At 38.7% G+C, this 23,097-nt stretch overlaps 1 protein-coding gene and 1 long non-coding RNA gene across 2 annotated transcripts in view; one reads left to right on the forward strand and one right to left on the reverse strand.

Annotated features, from left to right (window-relative positions):
* LOC141539982 (uncharacterized) overlaps positions 1–20,198 on the forward strand; it is a 35,986-nt gene extending 15,788 nt beyond the window's left edge. Inside the window, exons 3-6 of the long non-coding RNA XR_012481442.1 lie at positions 3,056–3,269; positions 7,866–10,013; positions 10,699–10,798; positions 18,876–20,198. This is a non-coding gene — a long non-coding RNA (uncharacterized LOC141539982). The remainder of the gene's footprint in view (positions 1–3,055; positions 3,270–7,865; positions 10,014–10,698; positions 10,799–18,875) is intronic.
* On the reverse strand, positions 14,479–22,866 carry S100A11 (S100 calcium binding protein A11). Its single transcript, XM_074263486.1, has 3 exons — positions 22,711–22,866; positions 17,975–18,133; positions 14,479–14,793 (listed from the first exon to the last, which is right to left on the reverse strand). The coding sequence occupies exons 1-3, from the start codon at positions 22,711–22,713 to the stop codon at positions 14,641–14,643; spliced, it is 315 nt and encodes a 104-aa protein (XP_074119587.1). The 5' UTR covers positions 22,714–22,866; the 3' UTR covers positions 14,479–14,640.
* Positions 22,867–23,097: the final 231 nt, after the last annotated feature.

The raw sequence follows: 23,097 nt of genomic DNA on the forward strand, positions 1-23,097 counted from the left end.
TAATTGTAGTATAAGTTAGAATGTGATACATGCAGAGTATAGAAAAAATATGCTAATAGGGAAAATTCAAAAAGGAAAAAATTCTCTCTATAGGAAAGACTGGTTTTAAAGAAGGCTTCTTGAAAGGGGACCTTAAAAAGTAGAAATGATTTTAAAATTATATGGGGCCATGGGGCATGGAAGTGAGAAAAGACTGACTGGAAGAGCATGATGGAGAAGAAAGGTAATGCATTTGAGGAATAGTGACAGCAAAGACTCTCTCTATTGCTGGGGTGGTGGATGGGAAAGGGGCAGGGTGGGTGGTCTACTTTGGCTGGAGTACAGACTACAGGAAAGACAGTAATATGAAACAATACTGGAAAAGTCATTTGGAACCATTATTCAATTCAACAATAAACATGTTAAGCACCTCCTATGTGCCAGGTACTGGGTTTAGTGATGGCAATATAAATTAAAAAATGATATTGTCTTTGTCCTCAAGGAATTTTCATTGGGGAGTGGAGAGAGTTATAGCAGATGAAGAGATAATAAATATAAAATAATGTCAGAATACATTGATTGAGGAGTTAGTTGAGCTCTTCAAGAGGACAAGGATGGAGAGTTGGCTATGTGGTTTCTGAGAAGAACCTGTAATCAATTAAAGATAAAACTTTTTAAAACCAGTTTTTATTGAGGATTTTAAATAATATTTATTCATTTTTAATACACATTGCTTTATGAATCATGTTGGGAGAGAAAAATCAGAACAAAAGGAGAAAACCATGGGAGAGAAAAAACCCCAGAAAAAAGAAGTGTACATGGTATGTGTTGATTTACATTAAGTCTCCTTGGTTCTTTTGCTGGATGCAGAGGGCATTCTGTCCAAAGTTTATTGGGATTGCTTTGCATCACTGATCTACTGAGAAGAACCAAGTCTTTCATAGTTGATCATCAGACATTCTCACTGCTACTGTGTACAATGTATTCCTGGTTTTGCTTGTTCCACTCAGCTTCAGTTCATGTAAATCTTTCCAGGCCTTTCTAAAATCAGCTTGTTCATCATTTTAATAGAACAATAATATTCCAACACCTTCATATACCACAGCTTATTTAGCCATTCCCCAATTGATGGGCATCTACTCATTTTCTAATTCTTTGTTACCACAAAAAGAGTTGCTACATTTTTTTTTTTTTGGCACATGTGGGTTCTTTTTCCTCCTTTATGATTTCTTTAGTGGTGCTGCTGGGTCAGAGGGTAGGCACAGTTTTATAACCTTGTGGGCATAGTTCCAGTTTGCTCTCCAAAATGGTTAGCTCATTTCATGACTCCACCAACAGTGCACTAGTGTTCCAATTTTTCCACATCCCCTCCAATATTTATTAGTATTTTTTTTCCTGTCATCTTAGTCAATCTGAGATGTATGAGGTGTATTCAGAATTGTTTTAATTTCTATTTCTCTGATCAATAATGATTTAGAACATTTTCATATGACTATAGATGGTTTTAATTTCATCATCTGAAAATTGTCTATTCATATCCTTTGGCCATTTGTCAATTGGGGAATGACTTGTATTCTTATAAATTTGTTACAGTTCTTTATATATTTTAGAAAGGAGACCTTTATCAGAAACACTGGCTGTAAAGATTTTCCCCAGCTTTGTACTTCCCTTTTAATCTTGTTTCTGTTGGCTTTGTTTGTGCAAAAAAATTTTAATTTAATGTAATCAAAGTCATCCATTTTGTTTTCATAATATTCTCTAGTACTTCTTTAGTTATAAATTTCTTCCTTCTCCAAAGATCTGATAGGTAAATTATCCCTTACTCTTCTAATTTGTTTATGATCTCATACTTTATGTCCATATCATGTATATATTTTGATCTTATTTTGATATGGGTGTTAGATGTAGATCTATGCTGGGTTGCTGACATATTATTTTCTAGTTTTCCCAGCAATTTTTGTCAGATAATAAATTCTTATACCAGAAGCTGAAGCTTGGAGATTTTTATTGAAGTCTTTTTAAAAAATCATCATAGTTTTCTCCAGTATTCCCCTATATAGAAATTTACCCAACAAAACAAATAGCATTTTAAAAAAATAATAAAAAGAAATGCAGTAGAACTGATTAATATAGTGAAATGCAAATGGATCTTTGAAGCCATATGATGCTCATATTGAGAAGGCTGCAATTTAGAGTCAAGCAGAGTAGAATATGAATCCTGCCCTAGCCATTTGGACTTTATATAACTTAGTTTTTTTCTCTTTTTATTCTCCTACTGACAATTTTCTGACTCCTCCCACTTTGTTGGTAAATTCCCTGAGTGTTGGACAAAATCATCTCCCATATTGAATAATTCTCTTTTTACCAGTACCAGTCCTTGCCCCATTGACTTCTGGGGAGTGGGAAGGAGTGGTTGCAGCCAAATACCAGTCACTTTCCTTCAAGTCTAGTGCGGCTTCCCATACGTGATAGAATTCTGCTCTTTTCTTTAGTTTAAAGGTCGAATGCCTTAGGCAGAGCTTGTTTCCACTTTCCTATAACTCCTCTTCTGGAATAGATGTATAGAGGAAATTTTGAGGATCTTCCTTCTCTAGATTGCTTATGAATATATACTAAGTAATTTTTGGTCTTAATTCTTACCTAGCCTTTAATTACCAAATGGGCTTTTCTTCAGACAAAATGAGACATGAGAAAGATCTTAGTTCAAAGAAGTCAAGACCCCTCACTACAGCCGGGGCCAGCTCTAATCATCTTTACCTATGTCTTGCCACTGGACTCCAGTGACTCTGGAGAGAGTATGCAAAATGCAGTGTGATAGCCCTTTGGGCATAGTTCCAAATTGATAGCTTACATTTAAATAGACAGTGATAATTACTTTACCTCTTGTACCTAATTCTTATTTGAGGAGTTTTGTCATGAGGAGTGGAGAAAAGTCTGGTTCTCCATTTTGTTGTTCATATGATCTTGAAGTTTCTGAACTAGAGTTCTGATAAAGAGTTGGAAAACCTGGACTTAAATCTTACCTTTGCTGCTTATAGTCTATGTGCTCTTGGACAAGTAGCTTCTTTTTTTTCAGGCCTCAGCTTCCTCATCTGTGAAATAAAGAGGTTGACCTCTTGATGACTCTGATAATTTCTGATTCAAAGAGATTCCTGGAGCAAATTCTGAAACTGGAACTACAACTCATAGACCTTCTTGTCATGATGTCCTTCCTGAACACACCCTACATGATTTATTGAGTGTTTTGCAGCATTTTAAAAATCTACTAGTCCAGGAGTCACATGGAAAAGGTGAGAGAGAGTGAATCTGGGGGAAAAGGAAGGGAATAAGGCTTTATATGACACTTACTAGGTGTCAGTCACTGTGCTAAGCACTTTACAAATGTCTCATTTGATCTTTACAACAACTCTGTGAGGTAGCATCACTGGTTCATAATGAACCCATTGGTTCTTTGAGACCATTGCTTCCATTTTTAAGTGCTCACAAGTCATCTTTTAAAAACCCCAAACCAAGATAAAACCCCAAACTCAGTCTCCATGCTTTTCATAGACCATTCTTTGAATGTACACTCTCCTTACCTCTGCTTCTTAGAATCTTACCTTCCTTCAAAGCTCAGCTCTGGTACCATTTTCTACTCAAAATTTTTCCAATCTTTAATTTTGTTACATCTGTTTTTCTTCAGATGGGCTAATATTTACTTATCAGTGTACATATTTTATCCTCCCACTACAAAGTAAGCTACTTTGGAACAGGACAGCTTCACAGAATCACACAATTATGGGGAATTCAGGAAAACTATAAACTGTTTTTACTTGCAATGGTAAAACTGGTTGTTGAGAGAGTAACTTCATAGTGGTCTGCCTCTGTTAGAAGTGGGCTATTTAAGTCTAGCAATAGTTGGGTGGTGCTATGCTGAGCTAGAAAGCAGTTAGTATCTTCTTACTATCTCATTTGTGGGTTGAGCTATTCCTCCCCTTGGGCATGACTTCTTCTCCAGTCACTTCCTGGGTGCCTCCTCTCTGAGACTAACTTTCCACTTAAGGCAAACCTAAGAATGTGTCAGAAACCCTACATGATACCAGGTAGTTGTATTGCCAGACACTGCTGACTCATCTAATTGTCTATGGTAACCCTGGTTTCTCTTTCCCTAGAGAACAACTCTTTTTTTTTTTTTTCTCTGTGCAATTGGGGTTAAGTGACTTGCCCAGGGTCACACAGCTAGAAAGTGTTAAGTGTCTAATTTGAATTCAGGTCCTCCTGACTTCAGGGCTGCTGCTCTACCCACTATGCCACCTAGCTGCCCCCTACAACTCTTTTTTTTTTTTTTTTTTTAAATAACAGTTCTTAGTTCCCAGCCAGACATTGAATTCTGGCAAAATTTTAGTTTTAAATTTATCTCTCCCTCTCTTCAGGAAAGTTTCTTCAAAATTCCTTCTTTCTTTACTGCTTTGGAATTGGCACACAGATTAGCAAATGTATTCAGTGGTTAATAACTGATTGCAATTGCTGGATTAACAAATAAAATAAACATTTAAATAAAGAAAAGCAAAACAAATTTTTATGAAGCATTCTGTTCTTCCTTCCTCCATAACTACTTGGTAACTGTAGGCTCTCATCTTCTTCTCCCCCTCATTCTTTTTTATTTTTTTATTTTTTTTAAATTTTTTGAGGCTGGGGCTAAGTGACTTGCCCAGGGTCACACAGCTAGGAAGTGTTAAGTGTCTGAGACCAAATTTGAACTCAGGTCCTCCTGAATTCAAGGCTAGTGCTCTATCCACTGCGCCACCTAGCTGCCCCATCTCCCCCTCATTTTTACCTTATGCCCCTACCTCACACATAAATCCAAAGGTGGAACAGGGTTACTTTAACATTCAAAATCAGGCTTCTTACTGGTTCCAAGGTTAGAACAGAACACTTTGGGGAAAGAGTCAAGTCATGGCAATTCTGACCTCCTTAGTGATACCGAGTTGTTTGTCCTTTACTCTTGAAGAGAACTTGACTTCAGGGAGGTGAGGCCATGATATGCAAGTGAATTGAATTGAAGAAGGGCTGTGCAAAGTCACCAGCCTCATTTTCTCCTCCAGAGCCCTCTGGGTCCAGTGGGAGATTTTGGCCTTTTTAAGGGTCACAGTTTGATTGAGGCAACGCACAATAGATCTACAGAATCATGGATGGGAGAATGTGATAGATCTTGTCCAGAATCTGAAGGGCTATCTAATGAAAGATTGAGAAGATCTGTTCACCTTGGCAGCAGAGCTCACAGGTCTAGAACTAGAAGGATCATCATGGACTATTGAATTAAACCAACCTGAGGTTAAATGGCATACCCAGTGTTAAACAGTCAATAAATGTCTGAGATAGGATTTGAACCCTAGTTTTCCTGAATTTAAGCCCAGGATCATTTCCATTATGGTAACCTGTAGAATGTGTCACCTTTGGTGAGGGTACATTTTTCCTCACAGGAAAAACAAGCAAAAGCTGAATAACCACTTATACTATTGTCAGCCATTGAAAACTGGTTTGACTGGTATAGCCCCAATCCCCTAGGAAGCAAATATGAAAGCTCCTGAGGGGTTCTCAGCCTTTAATTGCTTCCTCCCCTCCCCCATGCTGTCCATTGGGCACTTGGAGGCCACACATAGAGATTGCTTCTAACAGCTGTTCTCCTCCTCTTTGTTAAAGCTATCTGTGTGCGGACTGCCATTTTATCTGTACTTTAATCTTCTAGCAGCACCAGGAAGCAAATAGCTGTATCTGTTTAACTGTTTGGAGAAAGAAAGGAAGGAGTGGGGAAAGGAAAAGAAACAGATGGGATGGGAATTTTCCTTGTGGAGAGCAGTGGCCAGATGCTTAGGACACAGGCTATGAAAGCATCAGTGGTCAAGAGAGTTTCTCTTTCATATTCCTCAGGGTTCACATATTAACCCCAAGTGACCTAGGATTTCATATTTTGACTCTTCCTCAGAGTGATAGAAGATTTTGACTCAGTGAGAGGGACTTGTGTTTGTGAATAGCACAAATGATAAGATTCTCCTCCTAAGCACCCTAACGCAAAATGGCATCCAGAAGTGACCTGAAGATATTTAATAAGGGACTATCATTTACTACTAACACCAAGAAAATTTTTAGGGATCCTAATCAGTCAAAATTAGATGAATGAATTGCTCTAAAGTTCAGTTTCTTATGGGGGTTTCCAATTCTATATGGGGACCTTGTGTGGAGGTCACAAAATTGCGATTTATTATCAACAGATGTTTGATTTGTATATCTATTTTATATACTCATAAGCCTGGAGTTACATAAAAATTTCTCAGGCAGAAAGAAGTTGGAAAAGTTTAAGAAGCCCTGCCTGAGAGGGCTTAATCTAGGATTCCCTCTTGACCCATAAAATAGCTACTTACTGAGTGGAGGACCATAAATCTGGCTTTACTCAGCAAAAAACAAACACGTCCCCCTAGGTGACATTTGATTTCCCAATTGCTTCAGACAGTCTTGGTCCACCCCCACAGAAGCAATTTTTGTCCTGAGAGAGGAGGTAGTCATTTTGTGGCTTTATGATAACTTAAATAGACATTCTTCCCCTGATATTACTTTTATCATCCAGAACATGGTTGATGCATTAATAGTTGTGGGGTCACTCAAAATGGGTGACTTCACTTTTATCCCCAACAACTACTGTACAGTAGGAAATCTAGAAAGCTTTCTTCTCTAAGTGATTATTTGAGGAAACAGGAAGGGAAACAAGTAGCACTTTTTCTAAATTGAAGCAGTCCAGAGAAGAGATCAATTGGAATAAAAGGTGGGAATCCTTTAAGACATAATTCTGGGAGCTGGAAATCAAGAAATTGGAATTAGTGAGGACTTTCCCTCAATATTAGATGACTCTTCTAAGTCTTATTTTATCCTCAAGCAGAAGGCTTTGTGAAACAATGAAATGGATGCTTGAAACAAACTTAATCCTCCCAAGACAATAGATAATCCTTTTTTTTTGGGGGGGGGTAGATTGACCACTTGTCTTGAGCAGTCTAAACATCTTCATCCCTTTTGTAGACAAGTCTCCATTATCCCAGATGTTAACTGATTCAATATGGATGTATGTATGAAGGGGAAACATTAGGTTACAACTAGTGGTGTGCAACTCAATGGCTACATATCTGGACTTGCCCTTCCTTCTTTTCCCTTTCCAAGTCAGAAAAAGGATGAATGGTCTACTCTTCAGGCTTCAGCAGTTAAGGTGGAGCTGAAACCAACATGGATGTTGGCCATGTTCTGATAATCTGGAGAGGAGACTAATTGTTTTTTTTCACCCTGCTCAAGGCCCACTTAATCTTCCCTAGGAGAGCCAATTTTCAGCAAGGGAAACCTATTGAGACCTATCCTGAACTTAGTCACTCAGGGAGTCAGGAGGAATGATCTGGTGGAAGCTAGTTGGTGGTGATAATTGGATTATAGTTAAGATGGGGACTGAGAGTGGGGCAGGGAATTAGGGGAATCCTGTGGATCCTCTCCATTGGATAGTGCATCTGTAGGCTGAAGAGAAAGGACATGATTAAATCTAGAAAGGAGGATACGGGCTGGAGGGGAAGAGAATCTTAAGACTCTAACCTGTATTTTTTTGGTCTTAATTCCACAGACAATACAGACATAGAATGAGAACAAATATAGAATGAGAAAAAATGAGAACAAACGCAAAATATTGACTCCTTTCTCACGGTTCCTTTTGTCCTGTTAAATTTTCCACTTTTTCTTTAACTGTAATCATTACCTATCTGTTGGGAGTGACTGGACTCGTGGGCACCATAATTGTGCTCTTGCTTTTTATGGAGGCCATAATTATACTCTTGCTTTTCATGGAAATCTTGCTTATTTTTGTGTTTTTCTCTCAGGTACATTATTGCAGAGACAATGTTCAACTCCATCTTACACCTGATTCAAGCAATGACATTACTACAACAACAGTGATATCTGTCACCTGGCTCTAGGATTATCTGATGGGTGCATTAAGACCTTTCAAACCCTAGTGCTCTGTATAATGGGCATAATCCTGATTGCAGTATGTGATGATTATAAAGTTTCTAGAGGATTAGTTTCTGCATAATTTAATCATTTTATTAATAAGGTCAGCAGGTTATTAATAAAAGGATGGTCATCTGTCTGTCTCTCTTAGACCAAAGACCATAATGGCAGTGAGATCACAGTTTATATGTCCTTTGAGGAGAAGGTATTCCTGAGGAATGCCCAATCACCTCTGATTAGTTAATCAAATGAGAGGTAGGCTATCTTGGGGTACACTTAGATCATTCAGATCTTGGTAATATCAATTTCCATACCACTTGTCTTGATAATAAGGAGAATTAATCTTTTACCAGGACCTGAATAAGCAAACGCAATGAGCAGGAATAAACCTATTAGTCAAAACATAATTTCTTTTACTGTCTGATTAGATCTTGGCCTAGGTAAATCTTTGAGAGAGATTTCCCATAGGGGTTGGTTTATGGATGAGAAAGTAAAAAAGGGGAAAACCTTTGATCCTAGTATAATAATTAGTTATTAAATATAAGAAAGCAACATTCATGTTATATGCTTCCATGTGATTCCTTTACTGTGTGTGTGTGTGTGTGTGTGTGTGTGTGTGTGTGTGTGTGTGTGTGTGTGTGTCTCATGGTTAGGAGACTTTTTGATCCAGATGATAGGATGCTGGAATGAGGGGGTGGGTTGTTGACTAATAAAATTGGTTTAATTAATTTATCCCCTTCTCCCAGGATGCAAGTAGATCATGGCTAATAAACCCAGAGAATTATTACTCTCACCCATTTTCAGCCTCCTGCTGAATTGGCACAATTAGGATTGAGTTCCTAGGTTTTCCTGTCCCTTATTCCTTATTAGACAATTAAAAATATTCTCATTTTATTGGTCCTATAGATTACAGATCAGTTTCCTATTGGTTTCATGCTTTGTTGGTTTCAATTCTTTATATACAATTTGAATCCCGAGAGGCTCTAGATATGATCCATCTACTTCATGATAATTGTCATGTGCTGCCCACTGTGGGCATGGACACCAAAAACTGAAAGTTACCTTGTTCAAAGCTTTTTCCTTCCTACCACGTGAAACACAAAGATGGTGAAAAACAATGATGTTTGTTAGTGTCAATTTCTCCTTTTCATCTGAACGCTACTTAATGGATCCACTATAGAAGAGATTCTTCATGATTAGACTTGAACAGAGTAGTCCCTGAAATCCCTTCCAATTCCTTCTAAGAGTCTCTGATTGTGTGATTCTTATTGACAGATAAGGTAGAAATGTAATAATCTTTATATTGATACCTACATGGAAAGTTGTGGTCTCCACCCATAAAGCTGAGACCAGGGAAGAAAGTCTAGATGGTGATGGACAGAAGTTACTGCTGTACTGAGGCAGATACAATGAATTCCTGTCACCAGGGGGACAGGAAAACAGGGTTTTTCAAGAATAGAAAGAGAGGAGACATCATGGATAATTGTGCAGAGTTATGGTCAGAAGAATAGTTGTCTGTTCTGGGTCTTGCCCTTGAGTCCGATATCCTTCTCAACGAGCTTCACAAGCAACCAGTCATTCCAGTGAGTAGTAAAGAGAGACTTGCTAGCTCCAGGACAACTAATGGAAAAAAATATTGATTTTGAGATAAGGCAAAACTCAGAGAGCCTTCACAATGGCTATGGAGGAATCAGCAGCTGAGTCCAGAGTACTTTGGCTGTGGTAAAAATAGCTAAAATTTATGATAATCCAAATGGATATTCTGCCCTCCATGATATGATTATAACAGCATATGGTTGATGCGTTAATAACCATCGGGTCACCTAAATGGATGACTTCACTTAGTGTCCTTTAATAACCAGGAACTACTATCCTAGAACACTGTCTTTAGACTTTGTCTATAGAGTTACTTGAACCTCAATACAAACATCTGATTGGCGTTAGCTCTGCGATAACTCAGAGCTCTGGAGCTTCAGAGAGCCACCAGCCTCAGCCTCCCCCAACAGCAGAGATTACAGGTATGTGCCACTATGTCCAACCTAAAATCTAATTCATGAGAGTTTTTTCTCCCCTCTGAGCTGTCAAGTCTAATATTATGAAATTTTCACATTTATCTTATTTATTTTCTCTAACATATTCTAAACTTGAAAACAAGGCTTGCAACTATAATCTATTCTCTATATTATTTTGTAATGCAGCTGAAATCAAATTGATTCCATAATTTTTTTGGAGGCAATTGAGGTTGTGACTTGCCCAGGGTCACACAGCTAGAAAGTGTTAAGTGTCTGAAGTCATATTTGAACTCAGGTCCTCCTGACTTCAGAACTGGCCCTCTATTCACTGCATGGTTCAATAATTTTTGATGATAATAATGATGTATCATTAAGAAGAGAAGTAATAGAACCTTCTGTTGTCCTCCTAGGGGATATAGCTAATAGTTTTTCACCAGGGAGAGGTGGAGGGTATGAAATCAAGCAACATAATCACTCCTAGGAATGATTTCTTCCAAGTTCTTGTTGACTGCTCACACTGTGACTGAATCACTCCACAGCTCAAATTCTTAGCAAGCATAGACTTGTTACTGCTTTCCCAGTTCTTTCTTACTTGTCTTTTTAAACAAGAGGGACAGGGTTAAGGGGAGATTTGGGGAGATTAGGGAGTCTAGAGAACATAAAAAAGTAAATCATATCCCTTCTTGTACAGGTGTGGTCCTCTGGCTCCACTTTGCCTGAACTCTCAACACATTTTTCATCATGTTTGATGGAGTGTACAATGGTGCTTATTGTGTGACAGGCTGGGTGAGGTGAGTCATGGGGACTTTGACTGTGTTTCGGTGACAGTTCTCTCCCCCTTCTTATGCCCTCCCTCAATTTTCTGCCTAATCTTCTCTCCTCCCCTCCATGACTTGGAATGATAAGGTCCACAGAATAGAAAAGAATCATTGAATCTTAGACATTAACAGTGAGATTACCTAGTTTAAACCCTTTCATTTTGAGGCACAAAGGGATGAAATTAGATCTCAGATCTTGTTACTTGAGGACAAGATTTGGATTAGAATCCAGGTTTCCTAATTTTTTTTTTTTTTTTTTTTTTTTTTTTTTTTTTTTTTGCCAAATCTTTGTCCTGGGCTAAAGTTAGGAATGACTACCCAAAGTAGCCAAATAATTTACTCTCTGTCCCTAACTCCACATTCTTTTTTTTTTTTTTAGTTTTTGGGAGGGAATTTGGGTTATGTGACTTGCCCAGGGTCACACAACTACTGTGTTAAGAATCTGAGGCTGCATTTGAACTCAGGTCCTCCTGACTTCAGGGCTGGTGCTCTATCCACTGTGCCATCTAGCTTTTTGTAGAAATCTTTCTCATAGTCCCAGGGTCAGAGTGACTGTAGTCCATATCCAGCTCCAGGTATTTATTAACTGGCTGACTTCCCAAAGTAGTTGTGAAAATATGTAAAGTACTTTGCTACATTAAAGTGCTATATAAATTCAGCTGTAATTATTGTGTCTATTATAGTTTGTGAATATTTACATATGTACACATCTTTCCCTTCTACCTCCCATTCTTTCCTAGAATATAGGCTTCTTGAAGGCAGAGGCTATCTTTTATCCTCAGTTCTGAAGCACAGTACTTGGTACCTTGTCCATTGATTGTCCAGGTACCCTGGAGTCACTGGGAACACTCAGAGCTCAACTGAAGTTTCCATATTGCCTTTCTAGCTTCTATTCAATAGGCACTTGGTCATTGGTGGGACTGCCCCATCTAGACAAATGAAACCTAATCTTCATTTGAAAGTTCTTATGATATGCTAGAATAGACTAAAGACACTGAGAGAACTTGACTGTCCTCAGTTAGGCTGGAGATGAAGGGCTCAAGGACTGAATTGCCTTTGCTGTTTATAAGCGATCACTGTCTCCTAGGCTCAGTCTGGAACATATAGGTTCTTTTTCTTTCCCCCTAATCATCTTGGGAAACAGACTTGTTGGTGTTATTGCTGGATCAGAATATAGGTAGTTTAATAACTCTTTGGGCATAATCTCAGATTGCTCTCTAAACTGCTTGACTGATTTTCAAATTGATGCTACTCTGGGGATGGTGCCTTAAAACAAGACCTCACCTTTTCCAGGTGGATTGGAGAAATGTTGAATTACCTTAGAGGTGCCCTAGCTCCATCATTTTGCTGCTTTTATGTGCTTTGGAATAACGGCACCTTATTTTCACACATGGCCAACTTCTTCGATGGAGCCTTATTTTCACACATGGTCAACTTCGAAGCACCTCAGGAGGTGACTCACTAAATAGTATCTTTTTCTAAGTTGTTAAAACATAAAAAGAGAATATTTGGTGTGTTTGTGTGACTCAGAACTTCTGGGCCTTCATATTCCACAGCACTGGTTTGTAACAAAAAATTAAAAAGTCATAGTGATACACATTCTTAGAACAACATCCTGAAATGTGATCTCTTCCTTGAGGCTTCTTTTCTGTCTTTTAGTGAATCACAGAATTTGAGAGCGAGAAGGGACATTTTTGGATGCATCTCATGAGTGATCATGTAACCTTTTCTTGAAGACCTTGAAGGTGGGGGAATCCAGCTCTTCCCAATGAAGCCTGTCCTACTTTTGGACAGCCCTTACTTGGAAGATAATTTTTTCAGACATCAAGCCACAACCTTGCTTCTTTATAATCTTTGGGTTTTTCCTTTACTACAACTCTTTTTGGGGAGGATTTTAGAGATAATGATGTAATTTGGGATTGGATATGAGGCCGATATACCTATATAATATATTCCATGTGCAATGTAGTATATAAATATATCACTAAAACTATTAATTATTCACATAGGTATTAGCTACAAAGTTGTTTTTAATCCCAGGTCAGATTTTCCCATCCTCTATCCCATTCCTACTTGCCCAGTCAATGCGAACTCAGGGCCAATTTTAACATTAACTTATGTGAAATATAATTAAGAGGGTAAAGTTAATGCCAGTGTTCTCTCTTCATTAGTTTATATAATTGAATATTGACTCTGTACTCAGAATAAAGTGTAAATAGGAAGCATCTTTCACAAGTGGGTGCAATCCCCAGGAAAACACCTTTGTAGAGAATGTCTGTTGTTCAGTTGTTTTTCCAGTCATTTCTGAGTAGTTGTGATGCTAGGGTTTTCTTGGCAAAGATACTGAAGTTGTTTGCCATTTCTTTCTCTGGCTCATTTTATGGATAAGGAAATGGAGGCAAACAGGATTAAGTGACTTGTCCAGGATCACACAACTAGTAAGTGTCTGAGGACAGACTTGAACTTAGGAGTTTTTTGACTTAATGGTGGGCACTCTATCCACTGTGCCATCTAGCTGCCCTATTATAAGAGAGTAGTTACATATAAAAACTTCTAGAGGAAGTAGTATTTTCCTTAGGGGTGACCCAAGTTTTCACTTGTAGTTCTTGAATGCAAAGGAGAAGATAAGAAGGGAAAGTTAGAATGTTGCTAACTTGGATAGGGTCTTCTCTGTGGAGACTGGCTACATATGTAATGAAAAGTCACATAAGCCCTTCTTCTCTCTACCGTTTCCAGATCAAGGGTTGAATTCCCTTTTCCTAGCTCCTTCCTTCCCCTCTTCCCCCCAGATTTATAGATATGCTCTTTATTTTCTCCTTGAATCTGGTACCCATCTGATATTTAAGGAATTATAAAGTTAACCCTTGACTTGGTTATTGGGCTTGATGATTCAGAGGGAACAGAGGCACAGATATTTGAGGCTTCTTGGAGGGAGATGTGCTGAAGAATGTTGTCTCCATTTGGCCTCTTAGAAAGAAACAATGGTGTCAGAGAGGGAGGAGATGGGGAAGGGGAGAGAGACAGAGACGAGTCAGAAGGACAGAGACCAGCAGAGACACAGAGGGAGACAGAGACAGAGAGAGAGAAAGGATTTAGAATATCAGTGAGAGAAAGTGGAAGAAGAGACAGAATATAACTTCACTTGGACCTAGAAAAAGACCCAGAGACTATTTGTGTAGCCCCCAGGGGGAAGAAGGATCAGTGGACATTAAGGGCAACCAATAATGAAAAATAAGACATCTAACTTTTTGCTAATACTGTGAATCATGTGGACTTGTGTAGGTCCAGAGTGAAGTTGGGGATCCAGAAGAAGTGATTGCCTTCTGAAAGAGCAGAATTTTCTTTATTATTGAAGGGATGTTAGGAAACTCTTTTAAATCTTTTACTACAGCAATAAATCTGTACTATTTCTGATGTCCTGTTAGCTTCAGAATTTGTTAAGGTGGCAAGGGCCCTCAGAGAGAGATTAATCAGATAATGAAGTTCCTAGTCAAGAATCTGGCTAGGGCATTGCTATTGAGAGAAGCTCCCAGACAAACCCAATCCCTCCTATGGAGGGGCCAAGTCTTAATTGATTCATGTTTCTACTAGTTATAATTTACCCAAATCTTCTTTCATTCTCTTCTCCTGTAGTCATTTAGACAATTAACAACTTTTATGTTTATTTAAAAAAAATCATGTTTTATTGCTACAAAGTGAATGGCTCTGTATTGTAGCCTTGGCTTCTTAGGGTTCAGTGTGTGACTATGAGGAATGGGTACATATTTACTGGTTTGGAGGAAGGGTATATTTGGAAAATTGACTGGGAGGCCCGTTCAAATTTTCTTGGAAGGCTGTTGAGTGAAGGACGCATGGCAAGCCTGTGCCAAGCCTCCAATTAGATTAAGGAATTCTTGAAAGTCCAACTGCCCATCACAGTTGAGGTCGAGTTTCTTCATCATTCGGTCCAGAACTCCAGGGTCCTGATTCTGCAGAAATAATAAAAGAAAGTTCATTATTTAATCATCATTTAATATTTCATGCTGATCTCTCCCTAAGATTGAAGATCATGTTGTTTATCAATATATAAATGTGCTGGGCATTCCACAGATTTGGGTCCTTAAAATAAGTTATACTTCAAGAATAAATGAAGAAAAGAATATTTGACAGAGGTAAGCCAGATCTTTACTCAGAGAAATAGAGTGTCTGGGCTGCTAAATATAGAATAGAGCTTGAGAAAAGTGAATGAAATATAGCTATTGCCCCATTAGGTTCTATTTCCTTTATTTTTCTATGTCTTCTGTTTGAACAATTTTCTAAATCTACCCTTCCTATATCCTTTTTGTGAAATTAAATAGGGATAAATATAAAGTTTTATATTTGAATTCAAAAATCCCAATTAACAGGGTGAGGAAGGCATGGCGAGAGAGAGCAATTCTCCTGAAATTCTAGGAGCTTTAGTGGACTGAAAACTCAATATGAGTTAGTAGTGTGATGTGGCAGTCAAAAAAAAAAAAAAAAAAGCTAACATTTGGGGTTATATTAAGTGAAATGCTGAAGCATGAATTCCAGAAATAAGGAGGGAGAAGTTCTGTTTTACTCTGCCTTGTTCAGACCACACCAGGAAGATGGTTCTAGGCACAGTACTGGAAAGGATACTGATAGTTTGGAGGGGGCAGCTAGGTGGTACTATAGTTCATAGAATGCTGGGCCTGGAATTAGGAAAACTTATCTTCATGAGTTCAAATCCACACTCAGATACTTACAAACATGTGATTCTGAGCAAATCACTTCACTCTGTTTGCATCAGTTTCCTCATTTGTAAAATGAGAGGGAGAAGGAAATAGCAAACCACTTTGGTTTTTTGGCCAAGAAAATGCCAAAATAGGTCACAAAGAGTCAGACATGACTGAACAAGAATAATAACAAATTGGAGAGCATCTGTAGAAACTTAAACAGGATGGGAAAGGAGCAAAATCCTTGTCATATGAGGATTAATTGAAAGGAGTAAGAGAAATTTCTTTTGAAGGAGACATTGGGAGAGGAGTCAGCACTGTCATGATAACTGATTTAAGTATTTGAAGGGATGTGATACGGAAGAATTAGACTCTTACATCTTAGTCTCTTAGGATTAAAGGGTTGAAATAGCAACGAGGTGAATTTAGGCTTGATGGAAACTTCCTGGCAATTAGAGCCATTCAAAAATAGAATTTAATATTTTGGGAGGGTGGAGTAGGTCACTCTTCATTGGAAATCTCTAAGCAAAGGCTGAATAACCACTTGCCAGGTATGTTAGAGTGGGTATTCTTTTTAGTTATAGGTTGGACTAGATGGCCATTGAAGTCTCTTCCAACTGTAAAATTCTGTGATTCTATCATTTCTCTATACATATGCTAGAATCATAGGCTTTCAGCATTGGAAGGGATCTTAGAGGTACCTCATCTATGGGAGTAGTGAACCCATAACTCCATAGGAATAGACACTAGAACTGTGATTTCATTGGCATAAGAGACTCATAAGTGAGGAAATTCTATATATCAGTGCCAGTTTTCACTTTCTCTGCAATTTATAATTCTAGGAACTTGCCCATTGCATTGATGGGTAAAGTAAGTTTGGCTGAAGTCACACACTTAGTGTGTTTCAGAGATGAGATGTGGTTCTAATTCTTCTAGATTCCATGACCATCTTGATACCCACTTACAATATTGGTCATCTAGCTTCTGCCTGAAGATCTTCACTAATAGGGAATTTGCTTTGATGCAGCCCATTCCATTTCTTTTATTTTTCTATCTTTCCTCCCTCCTTCCTTCCTTTCTCTCTCTCTTTCTTTCTTTCTTTCCTTCTTTCCTTCTTTCTTTCTTCCCTCCCTCCTTCCTTCCTTCCTTCCTTTCTCTCTCTCTCTCTCTTTCTTTCTTTTTTCCTTTCTTTCTTTTTTCCTTTCTTTCTTTCTTCCTTTCCTTTCCTTTCCTTTCCTTTCCTTTCCTTTCCTTTCCTTTCCTTTCCTTTCCTTTCCTTTCCTTTCCTTTCCTTCCTTCCTTCCTTCCTTCCTTCCTTCCTTCCTTCCTTCCTTCCTTCCTTCCTTCCTTCCTTCCTTCCTTCCTTCCTTCCTTCCTTCCTTCCTTCCTTCCTTCCTTCCTTCCTTCCTTCCTTCCTTCCTTCCTTCCTTCCTTCCTTCCTTCCTTCCTTTTTCTCTTTTTTTTCTTCTCTCTCTCTCTCTCTCTCTCTCTCTCTCTCTCTCTCTCTCTCTCTCTCTCTCTCAGGCAATTGGGGTTATGCGACTTGCCCAGGATCACATGGCTGAGAAGTATTTGAGGCAAATTTGAACTCAGGTCCTCCTGACTTCAGGGCTGGTTCTCTGTCCATTCTACCTCCTAGCTGCCACAGCTATTCCATTTCTAGATAGTTCCAATTGGCACAAATTTTTTTCCTTATAATGGGTTGAAACCTATCTTCTTGCCTCTCTATAACTTTTACTCTATTGATCTTGATTCTATCCCCAAAGGTGAAGTGGACTAGATAGAATCTGACATAAAGCAGCTCTCAATATATCTGAGAATTATGATGTCATTTCTCCAGGCTAAAAATCTTAAGCTTTTTCAACTATTCTTCTAATGCGATGGTTTTGAGTTCCCCAACTTGGGCTTCCTGTTTTTGATGAACTTTCGAATGATAATGTCTCTTTTAAAAAGCAGAACACAAAAATTAATTCTGTACAATGGGTGTGGTCTGACTAAGGCAAACTATAATAAGACTGTCATATTCTTTGCTTGTCTGGACTTTTCTATTAATGAAGCCTGAGAACCCACAGGCCATTTTAGCTACCACCCCTACCCTATGGAGTCATATGTGGTCAGTCCACTAAAACTCTCAAGATTTTTTTTTTCATATAAATTGTTTTCTAGCTCCATTTCTTTCCTCCCATATCTTACTCTTGCAATTTTTTTTTAAACCTGAATGTAAAGACTTTTTATTTCCCTCCATTACATTTCCTCCTGTCAGCTTCAGGTTACCATTTGGGCTTTGTTCGATCATTTTGGACTCTGTCAGTCAAGATATCTGTTGTCTCTCCAACTTTGGACAGTAGCTCAGCCATTGAAAGAAATCTCTCATTTCTGGTCTGTTTGGTGACCAAAACTATAGGCAGAAGGTTTAGGGACTGTTCTTTAGTACCTGTGAGAAGGAGGCTAGTTCTGTATGCATGAAGCTCAGGAACTCAGTCTTGGAGAGGGTGTTTGGAGAGTTAGTAATCTCCCGGCCAGCATACTTCTGGAAAACAGCTATCATGGACTCAATGCATCTCTCTGTTTCAGTGGGAGTGACTTTTTTGGCCTTTGGAAAGGAAACAACAGGTATAGATTATAATCAGCAAAATTAATTATAATTAGAAATGTAATTATGGAACACATAAGGGATAATCTTATCTTTTCAGTTGGCGTGAGGAGCACATTTTAGTACAAAAGGGTAAGATGGATTTTCCCATGGATAGGGTTTTCCTTTAGGAAATCTTTGGTTCTAAGCCAAATAAAATTATACTATGTTATGTCCTCTGTCCCATTTCCTTGACCCTTATATATATTATTCACATTTAACAATAAATAGTGCTTTGAGGTAGTCTTATCTCCATTTTATAGATAAAGATACTGAGGATCAGAGAGGCTATGTCTTGTCCAAAAATAATTGTTTTAGCCAAGTATGGAAGATTGTTCCGAAGAGACTGATTTATGCACACAAGGAAAAATTTCCTAATGACTAGAGTAAAATGCTTAGGGAGAAGTAGTGAGATTTTCCTACTCTTCCTCTCCCCAATGTTGCAACCCTTTACTTTTATACATAGCTTATCATGGCAATAAGAGAAGTGAAAGGTATGTATTTATTATTTGGAGAATTTTAAATTGTATCTAAGGAACAATCATAGAGTAAGACAGAGTGTTTGATTCGGATTCAGAGAACCTTCTAACTAATGCCCAAATTCTGCTACTTATTTATTGTATAATTTTGAGTGAGTCTTCTGTGCTTCAGTTTCCCCACTTTGTAAATGAGGATAATAACAATTGTACTATCTCTCTCACAGAGTAGTTGTGAGGCAGCATGGTGACTTTGGAATCAGATGATCCAAGATCAAGACCTACATTGTCACTTACTGCCTGTGGGATCGTGGACAAGAAACAATTTCTTTGGCTATCAATTTCCTCATGTAAAAATATGGATTCTCTTGGTCTCTAAGGCCTGCTACAGCTTTATGTCCGTGATCCTAAGAGTAGAAGAACTTATGAATCTGAAAGAATCAGAGACTATTGAAAGCCTCAACGACCGCGACCGCTGTTACCAACAAATGGGTCTTTTTCTCACTATAGAAACTGTAAGAGAGGGTGAGGGCAGGGAGCAGAAATCCAAAGAAGTGCAGACTGGTTGGGTTCCCTCCTCTGGTGGACAAAGAGAATAAATGCAGTCTCTTAAAGAATTTAAAGGGTTGTTTGATCTATATCTGGCCACTGGACCCAGATAGCTCCAGAGGAGAAAATAAGGCTGGTGACTTTGCACAGCCTTCCTCACTTCAATCCAATTCATTTGTGTGTCAAGGTCTCTCAGAGAGAATAAAGAACAAATAACAAGGAACCACTAGGGGGCACCAGGGTGGATGGAGTGCCAGTTCTGGAGTCAAGAAAACTCATCTTCCTGAGTTCAGATCTGACCTCACACATTTGACTAGCTGTATGATTCTGGGCAAGTCACTTCACCCTATTTGCCTCAGTTTCTTCATCTATAAAATGGGCTGAAGAAAGAAATGGCAAATTGCCAAGAAAATCTCAAATGGAGTCACAAAGAACAACTAAACAATAATGAAAGGGACTCAACCAGAGAAAATTTCATCCACTAATAACCCATTATTTATAACGATAATAATTGTGATGGTTATTTTGGGGGCTTATGAGCTGCCCAGAGCCCAGAACCAGAATACTTTCTTGTATTCATTCAGTTTTTTAGGGTCAGGGAAGCTTTTCTCAATCTCCTTCCAGTTTGTGCTCTCTCCCCTTCTTGCCCCCAAATTACTTTGTTTTTACTTATCTATGGACTTCCTTCCTCCTTACCCCTAATAGAATGTAATGTCTTTGAAGGCAGGAACTGTGCTAACAGGGTTGTGCCTTGTTTGAAGTAAGCACTTAACAGGGGGATTATTGAATTGAACTGAAGAGACAACAGATTCCCATATGGTTTCCAAAGAGAATACTTTGGTGGGAAGGAAATGGGTCAGTAGGTCATGGAACTCTGAATTGTGCACCCGTTCCATAATTTCTTGGTACTTGAGGTGAGATAAGAATGGGCTCCCTTTCTATCTGTCTCTGTCTCTTTATCTCTCCTCTTTATCTTCACCTCTGTCTGGCCCATGTCCCATTAGTTCTTCCCAAGAACTTCCCCAAAGCTATGGGGTGACCATAGTTTAGGTCTCCCTTAAATTTCCTGGCACAGGTTTTGGGTAAATCCCCTTCCCCATCTAGTGAGACAAGACAAAGGTGGAATTTTTCTAAAGGTACTTTCATTAAGAAGAACAATAAAGAAAAAGTTAATGAAAAAATAAAAGAATTCCTCCAGATAAAGCTCCAGAGTTCTCTTTTTCTACCTAACTTTACCAGAGCCATTGTCTTTTCACCTCACAGAATGAAAGAAACATGTGGCCCAGGGAGGGGCTCTGTCTGGGCTGGGCTGGATGAGTCACCGATTGTTAGGCTGGCTTTCATTTGTGAGACCTCTGTGCTCCTTTTTGGTTCCCACAGTTGCTTCTACCTCTTTTTTCAGTTGTCTCACCAGATTCCACAGTGGTTTTCTCATTTTGCTTCCTGCTTCCAGAAGTCTCAGCTCCCCCATCCCCAAGAGTTTTGAATGGGAATGTTGTAATTTAAAGAATTTTTCTCTAGTGGGTCTGGTGGAGATAATGATAACCTTTGTACTCTTTTTTTTTTTTTTTTTTACCCTTAACGTTTCAAAAGGAAAAGATTGAGAAAGAAGAAAGGAGGAAGTGGGAGAAAGGAGAGATTGCTTCAAAATTAAATAAGTCTGGTGTGCTAGCAATAGCACTGGGTTTGAAGGGACCTGGGTTTAAATCCTGGCTTTTCAATCTGCTGGGCCTTTGACAAGTCCCAGCCTTTATGAACCTCCCTTATCATCTTACCTCTCTATAGGGTTGGGCTTGGAGACCTCTAGAGTCCTTTTCAATCCTGAATCTATGATCTTAATGTAGGTAGAATCATCTGTGTGTCTATGATATGTAGGAGAGATGGACCATTTATGCTCTCTAAGCAAGATTTAAAAAGAGCTTCCCATTTACTGGATGGCTTGCCTCAGGCTTTGAGCCATTCACACATGTGACAACTTATCACTAGATCATATCCATGAGTTATGGGGAATGGATTTCTGGAACCAAAGATATATTTGTGAAAAGTCATTTTAAGGGAGGGATATACTGGAAAATAAAGATGATAAATAACAAAAGACATCAATATATTTTGTCCAAAAGAAAAAAAAAACAAAAAGAAAAGAAAAAGGAAAAAAAAGTAAAATCATATTCAAAAGTGTTCTCCCCAAGGGTGTCCACTTTGTGTTGTGATTCTCTGATCCAAGTTCTAAAAATGAGTAGTAAATGTTATCAAGGAGAAAGAGAAATTCTATTAAAAGGGGGGAGCGGTGTGGCACATAGGAAGATTGCACATTGGGGAAAAGCCACTCCAAGAAAACCAAACTACCCTCAGATATCAGAAAGGAAATCTATGTTAGAGATGAATGAAAAGGCAAGAGAGGAGTAAGAAAGGAGAGTAAATCTGGAGAAGGATATAACCAGTAGAATTGGGAGAAGAGGTTTGAATTGAGGCAAGAAGTATGTCTAAATCAGAGTTTCCCAATGTGGCATGATTACACACACCGGAGAGATGAGAGGTTTGTTAAGGGGGCGCAGGAAATATTTGGTAAATAATTTATCATATTGAAATGAATTAATCTGTTTTATTTCTTAGTTCCTTATGCATGGTAAACTCTAGAATTTTGTTTCATATTGAAGAAGGCCTATGAGAAAGCTCATTAAAAATTAAAATAGTCAAGGACCAAAAAAAAAAAAAAAAAAGAATGAGATCCCTTGGTCTGGTCTCAAAGAGAGAAAGAATGCAACAGGAAAAAAGGGTTGAAAGAGGGGTAATTTAGAGTCTGGGACTGGGGCTCCTCCCACATATTTGGCTGTGGTTAGGCTTAGCTACAGTATTTTGTTTCAGTGTTTTTCTCCTTTGGCAGCTGACCAGGGTTTAAGTGAAACTCCATTTTTTTCTCAGGATTTGCGAGATCAAGTCCCCAATTTTCCCTTTTTGGGAATACACAATCAGGTCTCTCTGGGCTTCCCTAGCCATAGTCCCCCAAATCCTCTTTATTCCTGTGGTTTTTGCTTGGGCCCTCCCAGCTCCTTTATTGTGAGACCTGCCTTGGGGCCCCTCAGATATGGACAGGAAATCACAGTAATTATTTTCATTATTATTATGCTTAATATTAATGAATGCTCAGGGCCCAAGAGGGGTGAGGAGGTAGTCAATTACACCTTTGATCCCTTGCCAGGAAGGTTTTTTAATTTGGTTCAAAGTGCCCAGTACGACTATCAGAGGGGAGGAATCTTTCCCTGCCCCCTCATTCCTCAGCCCCCATCTCAGTTAATGAGAAGGTTGGAATCTCACACCCATGTTCTTGGGATGAGTATGAATCTAGGACTCCTTCTTTCTCCAGCTTCCCCCCACCCCCCAAGCTGAGCAAGAAGGCTTTTTATTTTTTCAATGAGAGCAGACAAATGAGAAATGACATTCCAGAAACCTGTGGGAAACTATGCTGCTGCTTTTGGGTCAAGAGGAAGACAAATAAAAAAAAAATTACTTTACCATTGTTGAGTGAAGAGAGACTGGAAGCAGGACTTCTAGCAAGTAGCGTCAGAGAGCAAGCAAATGCTATAAGCAACGGATTTGTGGGACTCCAAACTTATCTCTGGATGACCAACACCCCTTTCGCTTGGGTTACATTGCTCAGGAGTTAGTCAGACAGCCCCTTCTCTCTGGTTGGCCCACATGATTTCCTGCAGATCTGAACGTGTCTAAACACATAGCCACACCTAACATACACACACACACACACACACACACACACACACACACACACACACACACTCTCTTCAGAGAAAGCTTTCATTATTTATTTATTTTTTTTTGCTTAGTTTTTTTGGGGAGGGATTTCTCTTCCCTTAAAAAAAAAGAAGCCTAGGACTTTTATTA

Source organism: Sminthopsis crassicaudata, chromosome 4 (assembly GCF_048593235.1).
Source record: "Sminthopsis crassicaudata isolate SCR6 chromosome 4, ASM4859323v1, whole genome shotgun sequence".
Lineage (NCBI taxonomy): Eukaryota > Metazoa > Chordata > Mammalia > Dasyuromorphia > Dasyuridae > Sminthopsis > Sminthopsis crassicaudata.

Bases quoted from the DNA above. Each gene is read 5' to 3' on its own strand.
- S100A11 (XM_074263486.1), bottom strand. The intron at 14,794-17,974 runs GTACTAAAGAAC...TTATTTCTGCAG, and splicing joins AACTAGCCTCCTTCTCACAG to AATCAGGACCCTGGAGTTCT.